Source organism: Molothrus aeneus, chromosome 21 (assembly GCF_037042795.1).
Source record: "Molothrus aeneus isolate 106 chromosome 21, BPBGC_Maene_1.0, whole genome shotgun sequence".
Lineage (NCBI taxonomy): Eukaryota > Metazoa > Chordata > Aves > Passeriformes > Icteridae > Molothrus > Molothrus aeneus.
Window position 1 is genome coordinate 7,575,073 of NC_089666.1, and position 20,424 is coordinate 7,595,496.

A 20,424-nucleotide genomic window follows, 5' to 3' on the forward strand; every position below is an offset into this window, starting at 1 on the left:
TTTTCCTTGCACGCTCGGTGAGCTGGGGAGCTGTAAGTGAAGGAGCTGCTCTCAGGGTAATTGCTGTATTTGAGAGCTTGGGGCTTTAACAAACAGACAGAGTGTTACAGGAACGATGACAAAACCCCAGCTGCTGACGTCCTGGTGGTTGGGAAATCTTCCTGACTCTGGTCACCTGGGATGAGCAGCACTGGCAGGGAGGATTGTTGGTCGTACACTACCAGGCTCCTGTGCAGCGAGGAGAAGGTGCTGCTCAGAGCTTTTATTGCCATGGTGAAAGGGTTTGTTCTTGGCTGGGAGAGCTGGGCTGATCCTTCCCCACCCCCAGACACTTTGTGGGCTCCCTTTTCCCCTGCAGTGCCCCTGACACAAACAGTGATTTTGTAGGATGCCTCAGACCCTTCAAAGGGAGGAGAGCACATTCCAGGTTGTAAACCAGCTCTTGCTCCTGCAATCTGAGAACTCCTCCCTGGTGCTCAACCCAGGGCCTGCTCTGTGCCTCTTGTGTAAAGCACCAGGACATCCCACAGGAACTCCTGATTTATTTTGCTAGCTCTGCCCTTCTCTGTGGTTCACAAACCTCTAATGGGCTGTGAAGCTCCAAGATTTCTGAGTTGAACAGTAGAAGTTTTAAGAACCTCCTCTACTACATGAAAGACTTAACACTTTCCACATGCTGGGTTTTTGGATCATGAAAAGCTGATCTCCTACAAATAGTTTGTAAAGCTGAGGCATCCTGGGCCAGGGCTGCTTAATGCTCTTGTGAAATTGGGGGGAAGGAAAAAAATGTAATGAAAACTCTGGGCTTTGGGCCAGCAAGGAAGATCTGATACAGTGAACGTGTTTCTGCTGCCCTTTGTTACTGTTGAGTTTGATTAGCTTTGTTTCTGGTACGTTTAATTACAGTTCTCTTTTATTTTTATGGCTGAGGAGGGGATCTTTGCCAAAGCCCAAGTCTTTCATTACCTCAGCTGCAATGAGAGGGAACTGGAGAAGTAAATCATGCCACCTCCCCAACAAACAAGCCAAAGTAAAACCAAAAGAAGCCCCACTAAGCTATAAACGCAGCCCTTTTCTCTCTCCCTGCCCTGTTCCTGCAGTCTGCTGTTTCCCATCTGTTATTTTCCCTTTCCGAAGTCGCTTTTAGGGTTGAGGGTGAGTTTGCTTTGTGCTGTAAGTTGTGTTCTGCCTGCTCACCTGTGGTGGTTGTGCCTCCCTGGAGCTTGGCTGGCTCCTCTGCAGCCCTGTGCCACAGACAGAGTTCCTCCATGGGTTCCTGCGCTGCACTGCAGGAACACAGCTGGAAAATGGAGCTGGGAGAGCAGAATGGACAGAAACGGGAGGGCTTGGTTTGGGCCCTGGGTTAGCTCTGCAGAACCTTCCCCATCGAGCTGTGATGGCAAATATGCTCCATAGACCTTGCACAGCCTGGGCTCTAAAGGAAAAACTCCTTTCCCTGATCCCAGTGCTGAGGGAGCTCCAGGCTGTGGGCAGCTCTGGGCTGTGTGACTGGACCTTCACCTTGCTGTGGAGAAGTGACAGGGACAAAGGCCTCCCTCCCTCAGTGCTCTGCTAAAGTTGTATTGATTTAACAATTCCACCTCGTGTTCTTACTCTGTGCCATTTGATGGGAGAGATTTTTTTTCTTCTTGTTGCCTGGCTTTAGAAAAACATTGCTTTTAGAGCTTCTGAAAAGAAATTGTCTGCTCACTGTGGGCATAAAACTGCCCTTCCTATCTGCCACCTATTTATTTTATATTAAGGTTCATAATGGTTTTGGTTCAGACAAATCTCTGTGTCTTAAATTTCTAAGACTTCAAAAATGATGCAGATGATTTTCAGCTAAAGGATGAAGAGGAGGGAAGTCTGGATTTGAGTAACCAGAGAGTTGTAGCCCAGCACTGCCCAGGAGATATTTGGAAATCCTGCATTAGGCTCTGAGAAGGTTTTATTTAATAGGAACGTGGCTGCTGTAGAGAAGCGGGGACATTGTGAGCTGCTGGTTGTGGTTGGGCTGAGCCCACCTGCCCCTCTCTGGCTGCTTTTCCATGGAGCTCATGAGCAGAGCTGCTGAGAGAGATCCAGGGGCTGCTCCTGTGTCAGTGCCAGTCTCCTGTGGCTCCTTCATGGCCCTCCTCCCCTGTTTACAGCCCTGAGTCACAGCAGCTCTGCCCTGCTGGCACTTACAGATTGCAACTGCACGAGTTTTCGTGGCTGCAGCAATTAAGGAGCATGAACAGATGCTGTGAATCACCTCGGAATTGCTGGCTTAGCTCTTTGTGCCAGCGCTAAGGTTTCACGTTTCTTGGAGCTGCTGAAGTTCTGCTTTGACCTTTTCAGGGGAACTTAAATAGCAAAGGTATGAGAAACGTTTAAAAGTGAGTCTGGCATTATGTTTGGCTGCTTTAGTTGTCATCTCTGAGCTGAAATTGTGGGTGGAATCCTGCAGGCTGTGGATAAACAGCATTTCTGGGGCACTGCTCAGTCTGGGTTTGCCATTCCATAAAGGTCATGTCAAAGTGAGGGGAAAACCCCAAAACAAATCAGCAACAACGACACAAAACCCCAACCCAAACTCACACTAGCAGGGACTTCATATTTTAGGAATTAGAAGTTCTGATTTTTCAGGTATTTCTGCTTCAGTCTCTCCCCAGCCACTGCAAGAGCTTAGCTGTTCTAATTCAGTTATGTGGGATACTCACAGACCTTTTTCCACTTTTAATGTGGTTTTGAAAACTTGAATTTTTGTGGGTGCTGTGGGAACTTCTGCCTGTTTGAGCTCTGGTTGTTGGGTGTTTGCCTGCTCAAGGTGACTGCTGTGACTGACTGTGAGGAAATAATTTGTATTAGTTGCAGGTTTGTTGGGGCTTTTGTTTGGTTTTTATTTGCAAGGGGCGTTTCTCTGCATTTGCAAAACATCTCCTACGCTTTTTTAAATGTTATAGTAGTTGTCTAGCTTCAGCATACCCATTTCACTGGAGTGTGAGGGTTTGCAGTGCTGCCCTCCTCAGCTCCATCGGGATTTACACAGGAGCTGCTCCCTGATTTTCGCTCCTGGGTTATTCTGCTCCCCCAAGCTCCTCTTTTCTCCTGGGGTGCTGCTCAGCTCTGCCATCACTGATGCTCCAGAGCTGCACAATTCCTCCTCCCTGCCCAGTCCCAGGCCTGCCTGCACGGGCTGGGGAAGGCCTGGAGTTCCCAGGATCCGTGGGAGGGAATTGCACATGCTGCAAATGAAACCCTCCGGGAATCCTCACGTGCCTGGGCTGCCTGGCAGGTGATTGTGGAGCCTCTTGGGTGTTTGTGTATGAAAGGTCCACGGGGCATTTTAAAGAGGTGGCAGTGCTGCTGTGAGAAATAACACTGGAAAAATTCCACTCAGATTCCAGGGGTTTAGTGCATCTTCTCCAATGTTTTCCTTTTTAGTTTTATCATAGGTCCTTTTGCATGAAAACATGGCTCTTGATTTGCAGCTTTTGTTTCATTTCCCCCCAAAGATGTCACTTTTTGCCCTGTTTGCTGGGCAGCAGTTGCTGACAGCAGTGTCAGCAGCACAGGGAATCCTGGTTACCCTCACATCCTGTGGGAATGGGCTGAATTCCAGACTGATTTCACATCTGAGACCTGAGCAATAGAACTAATTAGAAAAATTCTCTGTTTACCTTACAAACAACACCTGCAAGGATGGACCAAAACCAGATTGTGTGTCTTAGCAGTGTTAGTGTGCTGAGTTTAATGAGGGGGAAAGCAGGAGAGGTGGAATTACTTGTGGAATGATACATGAGACACTCACAACTTCCCCTGTGCTTACATGTGGGCAGATCAAGCACAGTAAAGTGGGTTTTTTAAGGAGAAAATAGCTCTTGTGGTGTGTCTTTCACGTGGCACAGGGTTTCCTTCCCAGAGCCGTGGAATGTCTCCCATCCCTGTTGCTGCAGACCTGGGCCGTGCTTGTGGCAGCTGCTGCCTGGATGTGTTTGTCATTGAACAGAACTGGCGTCTTGGGGCTGGGTTTTTGGCTGAGGCTGTGAAATGTGGGGTTCGTGGAGGGCAGAACCACCTTGGGAGGAGCTTTGGGAGGAGCAGGGCGGGTGGGGACAGGCAGGAGGGTTTGTCCCGGTGTCCCCGCTGCTCCTGAGGCTGGGTGTGGAGGGGCAGCCAGACAAAGCCTTCCAGCGGTTCAGGTGTTCTGTGTGCAGCAAATGCTCCTCGTGCCCTGCCTGTGCCTGTGCTGAGCTTGGCCACGAGCCCGAGCACCGTGTCAAGCACTGCTCTTGTTTCACAAATGGAAATCTTCCTCAGCCAGAAGGGAAAATCAGAATGTGTCCATCCCCCCCCCCCCCCCAAATCCACTTTTATCACTCAGTTTCCGTGCATGCACATCAGCACCCCGAGCTTCCATGTCAGGCTTTTTTCCAGCACTCAGCTGTGCCTCTGGGTCACTGCATCTTTCTGAAGAATTTATTTAGGGTGTGATATTTTGCTGTAGTCAGTGAAATCCAGAATGAAATGAGACTTTGTAACAGATGAAAGCTGCTGTGCTTTGTCTGGAACCACAGGATGGTTGGCTTGTTTGCGGGGGAAGCAAACCTGTTCCAGAAAAACAAAGTTTAAAGAGAAGAATGCAGTGGGGAATTGTGGCTATCAGGGATGAAGCAGAGCAGGATGTTTCTGTGTGCAGTTTTGTTTGCAGACAGTGCAGGGCTTGGGGATTAGTATTGCAGCACTTGGAGAAGCTCTGGGGCTGCAGCTTATCAGGTAACAACACTTTGTCCTTCCAAGAGCCACACCAGTGGAACATCAGCAGGCTCCCGGGGGACGAGGCCAGCAGCTGTTGGTGTAACATGCTGGGGTGAAGTTCCCCCTTCTGGGGGCTTCCCTCCTGGTTTCTGACCCCTCAGAGCTGTAACTGCACTGATCCCTCCTGCCAGGCTGGGCAGGAGGCAGGGCTGTCACCGCCTGCCCCAGAGTGGCCGTCCCTGTCCCCAGGGCTGCTGGCACGGCCTGGCTGCCACAGGGGAGGATCCCTGGGTTCCTGCACGGGGCAGAGCCTGCAGTGCTTGGCTGAGGGATGGGCAGGGGCTCTGGGCTGAGCTGCAGCCCCTGTCCCTGTCCCCAGCTCTGGGCTGAGCTGCAGTTCCTGCCCCTCTGTCCCTGTCCCTGTCCCCAGGGCTGGGCTGAGCTGCAGTCCCTGTCCCTCTGTCCCTGTCCCCAGCTCTGGGCTGAGCTGCAGTCCCTGTCCCTCTGTCCCTGTCCCCAGCTCTGGGCTGAGCTGCAGTTCCTGCCCCTCTGTCCCTGTCCCTGTCCCCAGGGCTGGGCTGAGCTGCAGTCCCTGTCCCACTGTCCCTGTCCCCAGCTCTAGGCTGAGCTGCAGTCACTGTCCCTCTGTCCCTGTCCCTGTCCCCAGCTCTGGGCTGGGCTGCAGTTCCTGTCCCTGTCCCCAGGGCTGGGCTGAGCTGCAGTCACTGTCCCTGTCCCTGTCCCTGTCCCCAGCTCTGGGCTGAGCTGCAGTCACTGTCCCTGTCCCTGTCCCTGTCCCCAGCTCTGGGCTGAGCTGCAGTCACTGTCCCTCTGTCCCTGTCCCTGTCCCCAGCTCTGGGCTGAGCTGCAGTTCCATTTGCAGCACCTCAGGAGTCAGAGCCCTGAGCCATGCCCCACACTCCTGCTGCCCTTTTGCTCTACCCTGATTGTGGGGATCAAATTCTGAGGGATTCTGATCTCAGATTAATGTTTGCTGGAGACACCAGGGTGGAACAGGACTGGAAAGAATTGGTAATTCTTTCACTTCTGAGCTCACTGTATAGGTATTATAGTGAGCTACAATGAATTGCTCTTCCTAATGCTGCTTTACAACTCTTAGCTTTGTCTTCTAGTTACATTTTGCTTGCTAAGGATTTTTCCTGACAGAAAGAATTTGAGACTGGAGGGAAGCAACAATAAGTGAGGGATAAGCAGCTTACGTGGCAGTTCTTTGTGGTTTGGGGGTGGGGGGGTTGCTTGATGTCCTGCTTCAATATTCCTCTTTTCTTACATTGCTCTGATAAACAGGAAAACACTGAAATACCCCTCAACCTTCCACACTTAATCTAGAAAATCTACTGCTTTAGGGAGCTGTTCTTGGAGAGCAGTAAAAGGAAAACAGCTGTTCAGGGAGCAGATCTGAGAGAACAGAGTCTGTTTAAAATCAGGCTTTAATGACAGGGACTGTGCTGAGAGTTGTGTTTGCCGTGTCCATAACTCAGGGCAGGAGCCATCCTCCCTCTCCCTCTGTGCCATGGTGGCTTTGCAGTGATAAGCTCCTGGTTCCTCTGAGCTCACTTGATGCTTTCCAGGTGTCAGGGGATGGGATTCTTCCTCCATCTGGCCTGCTCAGATGTTGGACATCCTGTGCTTGTGATTTTTATCAAGAGGTCACATTGTGTCTGTCTTCAGCATGGAATCAGAGGGGCTGATAGTTTACGTGCTGAAATAACCAGGTGTGAGGACTTTCCAAATTGTTGTTTCCAGGAGATTAAATCTTCCCATTCCTCATTAGCAGTGGGGATAATTTCACCGAGTTTGTCTCGTGTGTGTAATGATCAGTATCCTCTGATTGCTGCTGTGTTTGCAATAAACCCTCAAACCCCAGCAGCTCCCCCCGGGTCAGGGGCTGGGACAGGAGGCAGCTGTGTCAGGGAGGGGAGTGTGCACGTTTGACAGGCCAGGCTTTGTGTGATTCGGCACAGATGTGTTTGGAAAACCTAAAACATCTGGAGTGGGGAGGTGTGGAATGCAGGTCAGTGCTCAGACACATCAGGGGTTCAGGCAGTGCTGCTGCTGGCACAGCTGCACTGCTGGGGGACCTTCAGCTCTGATTGCTGTATTTAAATAAAAGCACTTGCAGAATGGGACATTTGGGAAACAAGTGGCTGATTCTTCCTCACCTCTCAGCTCTCTCCTTGCCCTATTGAAAATGGAAGATTTCAGATTCTGTATTTTTTGTTTATTTCAGTGGGTTTGTTTCCTTGGTTTTGTGGTATGTTATCTTCTCAGAGTCCAGCACCTGGTAATACAGAACTGCCAATATACTGGATTCTGACCTCACCTGGCGAGGCCAGGAGCTTCCTACAAGGCAGCAAACAGAAGCAGCAGCTCCAGTGGACAAGCAGGAGGTCCTTGGTGGCCCAAAAATGCTGCAGGATTTAATGTGGCAGTTCCAGAGAGGCTGCAGCAGCCTGGGGACCGGAGCATTGCCCACACAGGGACCAGTGGGTGACTTACCCTGGGGCTTGGCAGGTGACTGGGAGCTGCTGTGTGCAGTGCCAGAGGCTGCCCAGGTGAGGAGCAGGGAGGGCCAGGAGGGACATGGCCCCTGGAAATGCTCTCCTCCCATCAGCAGGACGTCATCCACCTCACCTGGGGGATCCCTTGAGCTGGGGATGCTGCTGTGGGCTGGGGTGTGGGGTTATTGAATTGTCCCTCCAGGGACACTGAGCTGCAGTCGGTGTTTGCCCTCAGCCCTGCAGCCAGGGCTGCTCTGGTGACTGTCTTGATCCCAAGTGACACTTGTGGCAAGGGGTTGGTTCAAACACCAACTGGAATTATTGCTGTGAAGTACTCACCCAGCAGCAAAAAAAGCTCACGGTTACAGCTCAGGAAAGGTTTTGGTAATTATAGTTTGATTCTATTTGTAAAACTGGCATGAGGAAATAATGAAAATGTTTTTGAAGTAGTAAAACTTTCTTAATCATTACAAGCCTAATTTCAGTTGTTGGGAAACAAATAAGCATCTGTACACCTTCCTGAGATGCAGGGGGATTAAGTTCCCTGCTGAATAGCAGAATTAAATTTTTAATACTTTGTTTGAACAGGAATTATGAAAGTAGACAATGCTCTGTCCTTGTGTTCGGAGTGTCCCTTTCTCATGCACATGCACAAATTGGCCTTTCACTTAAATTAATTAAAGCTGACATGCAAGCCACAACAGCAGGCGGCCTGGGTGGCAGCTGAAATGACCAAAATCTGTCGATCTCTGTTTATTGGCTTGAGTAGTGGTGGTGCTGGATGTGGTTCTGTAAAACCCAGGGAGCAGAGGAGCTGTTCCCATTTCCTGGCAGCCATTCCACGCTGCCAGCACTAAACCAGCTCTTTCTTAACAGCCCTTTCCGAGGCTCAGAAATGGATTTTCCTCCCAGCCACTGTCATTCAATTATCACCTCAGGAAATGCACAGATGTAACTGATGATCCCTTTCAAGCATCCTGCGGTTTCCCACTCCTCCCATCCTTCATTTCCCTGCCTGCTCCAGTCATTAGCTGCAGCATTCCCATGTATATTTTATGGGTGACCCTGACGGCTGTCGCTTTGAGGATGTGCAGGGATAATAAGATTGTGCATGTAATGAAGGGCAGATAAATAGGGAAATGTTTACAGGGTGGAGTGCGGTGGTTGGAAGTGCTTTATGGCTCCGTGGCTCTGTGACACCCCCAGGAACCAGGCTCCCCTGGGTTTGGAGTGGAAATGGGATCAGTCCTGGGCTCTGGAAAGGTGGCCGGCAGCAGGGAAATGGGGTTTGTTCCTCAGCCTGAGCTCCAGCCATGCCCAATCAAGAAACTTAATTATGGAGCTGGTGCAAAGAGAGAGTGCAGTGAAAGGGATAATTGGCACCTCCATTGAGCAGATCCTGTTCTGGGCATTGTGCTGCTAAATTCTCATTGTCGGTCTCAGTATTGATGGGGAGGTGGGAGTGCAGTGGGAGAGGCACAGTCCAGTGCAGACAATGCCCCGAGAGCTTTCCTCAGTAACTGCCATCAATTTATCCGGGTGTTTATCCCAGTCCCTCTCAGATCTGGAGAGCTGGTCCTGAGCGAGGGCTGGCAGGGAGAGGCTGCCTGTGCATCCCTGGGCTGGGGAGTGCAACAGGAGCTCAGGAACAAGCACCTTGTGCCACCTTCCAGGGGCATTTCAGCTCTGCTCCTCATTCCCTGGCCCTGCGTGTGTGCTCGGGGCTGAGAACATCCCAGCAGGGCTGCAGGGTTGGGCAGGGGCTGGGACGTGTGTGCAGCACCAGAGCTAAAGTTAAATTATTGCAGATAAAAGTGGTGGAGAAAATCAGGATTTATAACCCCAGGAATGATGATAATGCAAGTTGCAAAGGGAAAGCTGAGTAGAAAATAAATACAAAAATTATATATATATAAATAAAATTTATAAACAAAATTTGTGTATATGTATATACACATATATATAAAATTTAAATAAATAAAAATGATAAAAGTAAAATATATATACAAAATGCAAAATAAAATACATTTATACATATTATATATAATTATATATATTATATATAATTTTATATATATTATATATAATATTATATATAATTATATAATAATATGTAATATTATATATTATTATATATAATATGTTGTATATTATTTTATAATTTATATATAAATATATTATTTATAGATAAGTATATATTTGTAATATTTAAATATATTATTTATATATAAGTATATATTTGTAATAAACAATAAACGCAGTAGAAAATCAACAGATGTGTATAAGGCTGAGGTCCTGAGCTGTCCCTGTTTTGATAACCCCGTGGTGGCTCCAGCCCCAGGGCTGCCCCTGGGATGTTCCTGGTGACCCTGGCAGGGCTGCACAGGCCTGGGAGCCACCACTGCTAAGGACAGGCTCTGATAATTAATAATGGATGCAGCCAACAGTGTGTGAGTTCCTGTGGGGATTGGGAACTCTGTTGATTAACAAAGAGGAGTCTCTGGAGGAAGAAGCCTTAATTACAAAAGCTTTCTTCCCAGTCTGGCCTGATGCAGAGAGGGGTGGCAGCTTTTAACTGGGGCTCAGCCTTAAAACAATGCCCCAGTGTGCTCTGCATTTGTTTGGCAGAACTGCTGAAGCTGGTACTTAAATCCCTAAAAATGGAGGGGAAAAAAGAGTTGTTTGCATAGCCAGGGTAAGTTCCATAAAATGTTAATTATCTTATTTGCTGCCAGTTTGTGCAACCTTAATTACAAGCACTGGAAGAGATGAGCAAATGAACTGCATGGAGATGGCGAGTTCAATGTGGCACACAGAGAGGTTACTGGTGGTTTTTGGGGATAATTTCAATTTCTGTGGTTTGCCAAAGCCATGCAGGCAGGAGTGAAGCAGGGATTCCAGCTGTCAGAAGGAGCAGCTCGTGCTGAGGGCACAAGGAGATGTTGAGCCCTCAGCCAGACCTTTCCAAGGATGGGGAGCCCTGTCCAGCAGGCCTGGGCTGGAATTCTGAGGGAGTTTCAGGGGCTCTCAGTGCTGGAGCTGCTCCCAGAGCTGGAGGTCAGTCAGCACAATTGTCCTTCCCACTCAGGATTGATCTCGGCCAATTTATAAATCTTCTGTCTCTTTGTTTCCCCACACCATAAAACTTCAAAAGGACGTGCTGGGGCTTCATTTGTAAAACTTCATTGACTTTGTCATCAAGTGAAGATGCTGCACAGTGCTGGAGTGTTGCTGTGCTGCTGCAGATAATGTTTGTTTTGAAGGAGAGATTATTTACATCCAGCTCATGTTCTCCTTTCCTTTTTCCCCCTGACTCTGCAGCCCTGCACTGACGCTCTCCTCTGACAGTGATTCCTCCAATAGTGATTTCATTCCTCTGACAGTGATGTCATTCCTCTGACAGTGATTCCATTCCTCTAACAGTGATTCCATTCCTCTAACAGTGATGTCATTCCTCTGACAGTGATGTCATTCCTCTGACAGTGATTCCATTCCTCTAACAGTGATTCCATTCCTCTAACAGTGATTTCATTCCTCTGACAGTGATTCCATTCCTCTGACAGTGATTTCATTCCTCTGACAGTGATTCCATTCCTCTGACAGTGATGTCATTCCTCTGACAGTGATTCCATTCCTCTGACAGTGATTCCTCCAATAGTGATTCCATTCCTCCAATAGTGATTCCATTCCTCCAATAGTGATTTCATTCCTCTGACAGTGATTTCATTCCTCTGACAGTGATTTCATTCCTCCAATAGTGATTCCATTCCTCTGACAGTGATTTCATTCCTCCAATAGTGATGTCATTCCTCTGACAGTGATGTCATTCCTCTAACAGTGATGTCATTCCTCTGACAGTGATTCCATTCCTCTGACAGTGATTCCATTCCTCTAACAGTGATTCCATTCCTCTGACAGTGATGTCATTCCTCTAACAGTGATTCCATTCCTCTGACAGTGATGTCATTCCTCTAACAGTGATTCCATTCTTCTGGCAGTGATTCCATTCCTCTGACAGTGATTCCATTCCTCTGGCAGTGTTTCCATCACTCACCCATTTTGTGGCACAATCAGTAGGAGCTCAGAAGGGCAAACACGTTCTGCTGGGGCAGTTACAGAAGTGTCACCTGTTTGGGTGTTTAGGTGACATGCACAGTGAGATTATTCTGGTCTCTTCACTGCTTGAGGAACTTGGGGGTGAAATCCTGAGGTCCCAAGCTTATTTTGGCACTCTGAGGAGTTCTCTGAGGACCTGTGGCAGCCCTTCAGACAGAGCCCTCATTTGTGGGAGTGAGGAGCTCCCTCTTCCCCTGGTGAGTGAGGGCTGAGCAGGGTACCAGCACTCATTTAGCAGAAACAATTAGGAAGCATAAAGCTCTGTCTGACTGCAGGATTTTTCCACAACAAAATGAAACCCAGAAGATGCAGATGGAGCCTCGGCTGGGTTCCCAGGAAATGCTGTGGCTGTTCCTGTGCTGGGAGTAAATTGGAGAGCATAAAACCCAAGGAGTCAGCCTGGGTTTGTTACACACCTGTCTCCTCTTTGGGTTGCCACTTGCTCAGCCTGTTTGCCAGGAGTTTCCCCTGCAATAATGAACGCAGGGAGTTGAACCTCTCTGTGTGCAGGGCAGGGGGGCAGTGGGGGGCAGCCAATCTCCCAAAGCTGGAGTGCAGCTCCCAGCAGGGGCCATGGAGCCAGGGCTGTGCTGCCGTCCAGGAGATGACAAATGGCCAGAGCAAGGTAAAGTGGCTGTACTTGTACTTCTGAAACCTGCCAGAGAGCCCAGACCTGCTGGGGATTCCTCAGAGAGCATCCCACGACTTTTAATGGGGTTTTTTGTAGGGTTAAGTAAAATATTGCTTGATTTTTAAAAGCCTCTCTTAAAACCTCAGTGATGTGTTGGAATATGCAGGATTCCTGTGCACCCAAGGTGGACATTAATCAGTGCTACTGAACAAGCTGCTGAGACTTAGTGCTTAATTAGAGCATGTGCAAAGCTATTTGTCATGGCTGGCAGAGGCATGGAGCGAGCCTCTCACTGCAGAAATGGCCAAGCGCAGCTCCTGGGGCTCTCACAGCTGCTCCTCTCACCCTGCAGCTTGTTCAGGAGTTCACCTTTTCTCTCTCTGGGTGTGGATTCACCAGAAGAAGCAGCCACGGAGTCACCAAGGCTGGAAAAGCCCTCCAGGATCATGGAGTCCAAGCTTGAACCCAGCCCTGCCGTGGTCCCCAGGTGCCACCTGCACCTGTTTGGGTGGTGGTTCCCCCCTGCCCTGGCTGTGGGATGGCAGGGATGGGTATTTGCAGTGCAGGGCAATGCCCTGGGTTGGTTGTGACCCTGCCCAGGCTCCGTGTGCCCCACTGATCACTGCCATGACCCAGACCCGTGTTCTGCTCCTGCCCTGGAGCAGATGCTGGGAGCAGCCTGTGCCAGGGGATCGGGGGAAGTGCTGGGGACTGTTCCTACTGCAGGATATACAAGAGTATTGGCTAAATTGAGTTGACTTAATAAAATCTTGAAGCATTCCAGAAAGATTGTGAATTCATTAAGGCCACAGCTGGGCAGTCTGTTCCCTTTGCTCTGCCCTGGCTCTTTCAGCCACTCAGGAGTGCTGTCATTTACCTTTTCTCTTTCATTACTGCAAAGCTATTCTCCTCCTCCATGAATTTTTTTTTTCCTTTCCTGTCAGAGCTTGGCTCAGGGGAAATTAAACAGCAATTATTGTGTTTGCTCACTGTGTTATACCCTAACAGATACTCGCAGGGAAGTTGGTGTGTGTGTGATTGGCTTGCACAGGAGCTGTCAGAGCCCTCCTGTCCAGGGGTGCACACCCAGCCCTAACCCTTTGTGTGCCAGGCAGGACTGAGCACAAATAGCTCAGGCTGTGGCTTTTACATTTGGAAATTGCTGGTCAGAAATGCAAAACCAGGGCTTGCTGAGGCACAGGGGCTGCTCTGGTGGGGGTGACGTGCTGGGGGAAGGAGGGAGCTGGCACAACACCCAGGTGAGAGTGACAGGAGTGGGACAGGCAGGGGAGAGGTGGCCCCTGGCAAGGACAATCCCTGCTGGGGCAGGTGAGGGCTGGGAGCACTCCAGGTGTCAGCTCAGACCTGCAGAGAAACCTCCCTGCTGGAGGGCTCTGAGCCACATCTTCCTGTGCAGAAATAATCTGCAGAGCACAGCTGAAAGGAGATGGAGTGTGACTTTTTTATATGCACCTACTCGGAGGGGTGAGATGGCCTTGGCAGGAGCAGGCAGGAGTCGTGAGCTCTGCCTGCATTTCAGAGCTGCTGAAAGCTGAACTGGTGTTTTTAGTGAGGAACATAATCCCCTCTGCCTTGTGAAACTTGGGAATGTAGGTGTTGTCAGGGAAATGTGCCGTTAAAAGCCTGAATAATGCTTCTCATTTTGCTTTCTGTGTGCTGGGGACAGTTAATCAGATGTTAACATGGAAACACGGAGCTGTGTGTGCAGGAAAGAAGAGGTGCTGGTGGATGGAGGGAAGGGAGGCTGCAGGACCAGGAGGGGAGCCCTGAACCCTGGAAGGGAGAGGAATCTGCTCCCCACAGCACTGGGAAAGAGAAAGCTGGGCCTTGGAGATGGTTTGGGAGGGCATTGGCAGCATCTTCAGGCATGTGGCACATCCAGGCACCCTAGAGGTTTCACCCTCCTAATTAAGGAATGAATTACAGCTCGTTAGAGGGGTGTCACTGCCCCTGAGCTGGGCCAGTCTGGGGGTGACAGAGGGGTGGCTCAAGATGCTCTGCCTTGGTTCTGCTGTGCTGCAGCCGTGGCCAGCCAGGCCATTGCTCTGCTGTGCCTTTGCTGTGCTGCAGCCATGGCCAGCCTGCCCAGAGCACCCACAGGACAAGGACACTGTGTTTGCAGGCTGGCACGACAGGCTGGCCCTGCTCGTGGCCTGGGAGCCACAAAAAGATCTTTGGAGCAGCTGCCCAGCGCTCCCAGGCTGGCACAGCTCAGGGATGTGGGATGTGCTGACTTGGAGCCCTTGTGGTGAGCTGAGGTGAGATCACTGGGAACAAAATGATCATTACAGGCCATTCATGTCAGAGCGTTCATGGCTCTGTGTTTGCTTGCAAGCAAAACCAGCAGCTAATTTGCAAGGCAGCCTTTTGTCCCAGGGCCTTTGATCAATGCTGGCCTGTGTTAATGTTTCAGGAGGCTATTGATTTCTGCAGCAGCTTTTGTTCCTGAATTTATGTGCCCTGGCTTTCAGCAGCACGCACTGTGCATGTTTGATTAAAGCTCATTTGACTTCTTGCAGTGAGGCTGGAAGCTGTTTTTGCTCCCTGTTTGGGGAACCAGAGCTTGCCTGACTCAGCCCTTTGTGCTCCAGCCTGTGCCACCCATGCAGGCAGCAGGATGGGGGTGATGCTGCCAGGCTGGACCCTCAGCAGTCAATCCATGGGCACACAGTGGTGTCCTGGGCAGCAGGATGGGGGTGATGCTGCCAGGCTGGACCCTCAGCAGTCAATCCATGGGCACACAGTGGTGTCCTGGGCAGCAGGATGGGGGTGATGCTGCCAGGCTGGACCCTCAGCAGTCAATCCATGGGCACACAGTGGTGTCCTGGGCAGCAGGATGGGGGTGATGCTCCAGGCTGGACCCTCAGCAGTCAATCCCTGGGCACACAGTGGTGTCCTGGGCAGCAGGATGGGGGTGATGCTCCAGGCTGGACCCTCAGCAGTCAATCCATGGGCACACAGTGGCAGCAGGATGGGGGTGATGCTCCAGGCTGAGCCCCAGCAGTTCATCCCTGGGCACACAGTGGCAGCAGGATGGAGGTGATGCTGCCAGGCTGATGCAGCCCTGGGCACACAGTGGCAGCAGGATGGGGGTGATGCTGCCAGGCTGGACCCTCAGCAGTCAATCCATGGGCACACAGTGGTGTCCTGGGCAGCCAGGTGGCCCCGGGGATCCTGCAGGGAGTTCTTTCAGTGGGTACCTGTGTAACCCTGCATTCTGTGTGTGCTCCCCCTCTGACCGCTCCCTTGCTCCCTGAGCCCTTTGCTGAGTGCTGCATTGTGCAGTGTGAGCAGGACCTGCAGGTACAGAGCATTCTTTAGTCCTTTCATCTGTGCATTGTAGCTGGGGTAAAACTGGTTGTTGAATAAATAGACTTTGACTTCATCTTTATCCCTGTGCAGTTGTGACTGCACTTCTGAGCCAGTCTCGGGGGGAAAAAGCATTATGGTCATGAGGCTGGCATTTTCTATAAATATCCACAGTTTCTTTTTTAAACTTTGGTTTATGATCTGCATGTATAAGTTGTTACACTTCCCTCGGGACCTGATGGCTTTGCAATGTGTAAACGGAGCTCTAATAGGTTCCCATTCCCTATTTTATGATGGGAGGACAACAGATTGGCTCCCACTCTGCTGTTGCCATGTGTCAGAGGACACATTAATTCACTGACATAAAGACATGGGATTTACTGACTTGCTCCTTGGTGCTGACACCTCAGATTTGATACAAATGAATTTATAGGTAAAAAACGACTGGTTTCATTTGCAGGAGACTTTGAGGCTGTGCAGAGCATTGCAAAAGCCTCCCTGCAGAGCCCAGCCTGGCTCCTGGCACAGGCACAGCCCGAGTGGACAAACAGCTGGCCTGGCTGGACTTTGAGCCACTTAATGGGCTCAGGGAAATGGCATTTCTAAAGCAAACACGTGCAGGGGCAGAGCAGGGTGCTGGCCTCAGAGCTGCTGTTCTGCCCGGTTTGCCAGGAGCTCAACACCAGGCAGCTTCAGATCCTCTGCAGGAAACACATTTTTAATATTTTTAGTAGGGCTTTAGTCCTTCAGAATCAAGAATTGTAGGTAACGTTTTTCCCACTTGTTCCTCCTCCCCAGCCATCACTCTGAATTTTGGTTATTTTAATATATGATACACAGACATAGTTCCATGGTGAGGATCAGCAGCATCATCCCAGTCTGTGGCAGCACAGATTAAAAATGATCTCTTCTGCCTGTTGCCAGAATGTGGTCGTGTTCTTTCTTCTGGGGTTTCTATTTTTAAATTAGGCACTGGTAAAATTCTTAAGTGTCTTAAATGTCAGCAGTTAATGTCTAGAACAACATCCTCCCTTTGTCTTGGGAGTGTTTCAGTGGTGCAGGTATTGGTTGTGGCTGTAATTGCTCGTTTGGGGCCCTGGGGAGGGTTTGCATTCAGGCAGGGTCGTTATTGGAGTTAACTCCTGCTCTGCCCGGAGCAGGGGCTGCAGGATTTCCCCACGGAGGCAGCGGGCTGAGGTTATTTGATCACATAAAACACGGTTCAAAGAAACCCTTTTTGTGGGCAGTTCAGGTATGTTTGTTCTGATGTTGATTTTTTCAAGGGGCTGGTTAGAACTTCTCCGTTTTTCTCTTGCAACTTGAAAGCAACAACACCTTTTACCTTAGAGGCAGACAAGTCGCCAGGAAATGATGGGGTTTCAAAGTAAGAGAAAAGAGATTAAAACCACATGCTGTTCTTTGGTTCAGCCTTGCAAACCCAGGTTTGAATGGCAGCTGCTGCACTTCCTGAATGTAAGCCAGATTCATTATGCTGTGAAATTATCACTCATTTCTCTAGGTGTGCTCTTTTAACTGCTTAATTAATTTAGATGTGGGTATATATATTCAAATTAAAACACGATTTAGTGTGGTGGGGTTGTGTTACGGTTACAGACTTGTTGAGCATGTTTGTACTCAAACTTTGAGCTCCTTGCACAGAATGTCGAACAATGGCTGACAAAATGGCAGAGTGTGTTTGGGCTGAGCCTTGTTCTGTCTGTGGACAGCAGGTTTGGGGTGGCTGTTGTCAGGTTTGGGGTGGCTGTTTGGTTTGGGGTGGCTGTTGTCATGTTTGGGGTGATTGTCGGGTTTGGGGTGGCTGTTGTCCGGTTTGGGGTGGCTGTTGTCAGGTTTGGGGTGGCTGTTGTCAGGTTTGGGGTGGCCGTTGGGTTTGGAGTGGCTGTTGGGTTTGGGGTGGCTGTTGTCAGGTTTGGGGTGGCTGTTGTCAGGTTTGGGGTGATTGTCAGGTTTGGGGTGGCTGTTGTTGGGTTTGGGGTGGCTGTTGTCAGGTTTGGGGTGATTGTCTGGTTTGGGGTGGCTGTTGGGTTTGGGGTGGCTGTTGTCAGGTTTGGGGTGGCCGTTGTCGGGTTTGGGGTGGCTGTTGGGTTTGGGGTGGCTGTTGGGTTTGGGGTGGCTGTTGTCGGGTTTGGGGTGATTGTCTGGTTTGGGGTGGCTGTTGGGTTTGGGGTGGCTGTTGTCAGGTTTGGGGTGGCTGTTGTCAGGTTTGGGGTGATTGTCTGGTTTGGGGTGGCTGTTGGGTTTGGGGTGGCTGTTGTCAGGTTTGGGGTGCCAGGGGATGCTGACAGTGACACAAGGGCACCCTCTTCTGAGGCATCCAGGTGCAGGCTGGCTCCTGGTGCTTCCCAGCCTCTTTCCTTTCCTAGGGGTGGAGTGAAAAAGCATTTATTTACTCATTTTCCTCCTCTGCAAAAGCAGGCAAAAAGCAATGAGGGTTTTTTGTACCTATTACCCGAACAGTTCTTTTTTTGTGGCTGAAATCCCTCGTGGTTCTCCTGGAGAAATCCCTGCGAGCCCGGGGAGGCAGGGAGCTGGCAGCCAGGTGTGCAGGTCCCCTGACCCCGTGTGTTTGTGCTTGCAGGGGGAGCTGATCACCTTCTATTACTACTGGAAGAAGACCCCCGAGGCCGCGAGCTCGCGCGCGCACCGGCGGCACCGGCGCCAGGCCGTGTTCCGCAGGATCAAAACCCGCACGGCCTCCACGCCCGTCAACACCCCCTCCAGGCCCCCCTCCAGCGAGTTCTGTGAGTGCAGCCCCCGCTGGGCACTGCTCTGGGCAGGGAGCAGCCGGGGAACGGTGCCACAAATCCCAGGGGACAGCGGGGAAATGGAGCCGGGGCAGCCGCCCTCCCTGCTCCTCCTGCACCTTGCTGCTGGAAGGTGCCTTTGATCAGCCAGGCCTCAAACATGAAAGCATCCTGTGAGGATGGAAATGCTGCCCTGGGGTTGGGTTTCCCTGCTCTTTTTCTTGGCGCTGTGTTGTATTTTCTCCAGGCTTGTTACAGTAGTGGGGATTGGAGAGCACAGAAGGAGGGAAGTGCTCCCTGCCTTTGGAAGGAAGCCCCTTCCATCCTTCTGGGTGACCTCTACCCTCTGTGGAGCTCAGGCTGTGCTGCAGCCAGCACTGTCTCGGGCAGGCTTGGAGGAGCAGTGGCCTGGCCTGGAACAGAAGTGTCCAACCCAAAGCAATCCCCAGAGCAGTGCCTGCTGCCTTGCACAGGGTCCCTGCAGGGACAGAAACCTTTGTCCCTTTGGGAAGGGTTTGTTACCCTCGGAGGTTTAAAGCTTTCTAAACCCACAGAGAGAAAAGGGGCTGTGGAAGGCAGATTGGCAGATGTAAAAATGAACGTGGGCAGGTGGAGGATGTGGTGAGCAGGCTGGACACAGAATTCTATCCTGGGCAGGAGTGAGGAGGGAGCAGGAAAGGGCTGGGAGCTTTTCCCTGCTGAACTGGTGGCATTTACTGGAATTTACAACGTCTGTGTGCACAAGGAGTGAGGATCTGGACTGCACAGCTCAATCCCAGATACTCGGCATGGGAGAGCTTGTGGCTGGGAGGACCCATCCCTACAGATCTGACTGCAGCGTGAGAATCTGAATTCATCTGGCAAAAGAGAGCGAGTGCTAGCCTGGGGTCAGCTCTGCAGTCAGGGTCTGAGCACCTGCAAGTATTAATGTAGGAATCAGGGCAGTGGTAGCTATTAAATGTAACCCTGTGTTAATTTGAAGGGTAATGAGTTGCTGACAAATGCTGATGGCAAGTCCTGGAGAATCTGTAAGGTTTAATCCATACACTGTAACCTGCATGTACAAAACATCCTCTTGGAGCCTTTAGAAAAACACTGTTCCTGTATCAAGGACTTCTCTTCTAATTAAAGATTAGAACAGAAGAAGCCTGAGGGCTTCCTGCTTGTGCCAAATTATAGCCATGTTATGTTGTGAATTTATAGTGGTGGGACTAGAAAAATGCAGTGCTCTCAAAAGGGAAATATTTACTCCTGAGGTGTTTAGAAGGTAAGATACAGCTTTTGTGATGTCTGCATATTTTAAGTGGTTTAGATGCTGCTTTTGAGCTCATAGATGTGTAATCAGCTTATTTGCCACAAAGGAAAGGGACCCTTTGCACATTCTCCTCTTCTTCAGAACATGACATTTTTGCAATTTGAGTTTGCCATAGGTTAAAACTTTGAGTCCTGCATTAAGGACAGGAAAGCTGGTGTTAGTTATTCTTTAGTGCCTCTCATCCAAAAGGATCTGAACATGTTTTTCAAACAGATCCATGGTATGTAAGCATTGATTCCTCCACCCACAAACACCTCTACTGCTGGGTAACAAAATAAAAACCCAAAAAGCCACTACAGGACCTCTTCATGGAATCTTGTAGGTTTTAAATATAGAATATTTTATTTCAAATTTGACCAGATTCTAGCGATAAATGCCTTTTTTCTTGAAAATTGGGGGTTTGGAACACAGCCTCTTGAACTCCCCATGGATGGTATTTGAATGACAACTTACCTGGAAATGTAGCACGTGCTGAATCAGAGGTTCCAGGAGTTGTATCCCTTGGCACATTCCTGGGATCCTCTTTAACCTGCAGCATGATGAGATCTGGCTTTGCTCAGTGTGAAAAATCAGAAATAATCAGAAATAATGGCCATGCAAGGCAGGGTGGGCGTGGGGAGTCACGATCTATTCCACTTCATGCTTATTTTAGCCAAGTAGGAGGAAACAGAAAATCCTGCTGAGTGTTTATTTTCCATTTTCCTCTCTCTCCCACCCTCAGTGGACCTGAGCTCGGCCAGTGAAGATGACTTTGACAGCGAGGACAGCGAGCAGGAGCTGAAGGGCTACGCCTGCCGCCACTGCTTCACCACCAGTATGTGCCAGTGCCAGCCCCTGCTGGGGCTCCCCTCTGCTGCTGCTGGGGCTGCCTTCAGCCAGCAGGAGCAGCTCCTGAGCTGGTACAGCTGTTCTCAGCAGCCTGGGGGTCAATCAGCTGAAATATGCAGCGTTCCTAACAGAGTTAATCAGGCTTTGCCATTGCAAATTAATACTGCGGTGACAAAG

At 50.1% G+C, this 20,424-nt stretch overlaps 1 protein-coding gene across 2 annotated transcripts in view; it reads left to right on the forward strand.

Annotated features, from left to right (window-relative positions):
• Nucleotides 1-20,424, forward strand: part of RERE (arginine-glutamic acid dipeptide repeats) — a 171,427-nt gene that overhangs the window by 137,654 nt on the left and 13,349 nt on the right. For both annotated transcript variants that reach the window (XM_066563795.1, XM_066563796.1), the window contains 2 exons: nt 17,939-18,101; nt 20,141-20,233. In XM_066563795.1, coding sequence (XP_066419892.1) covers nt 17,939-18,101; nt 20,141-20,233 — 256 coding nt within the window. The remainder of the gene's footprint in view (nt 1-17,938; nt 18,102-20,140; nt 20,234-20,424) is intronic.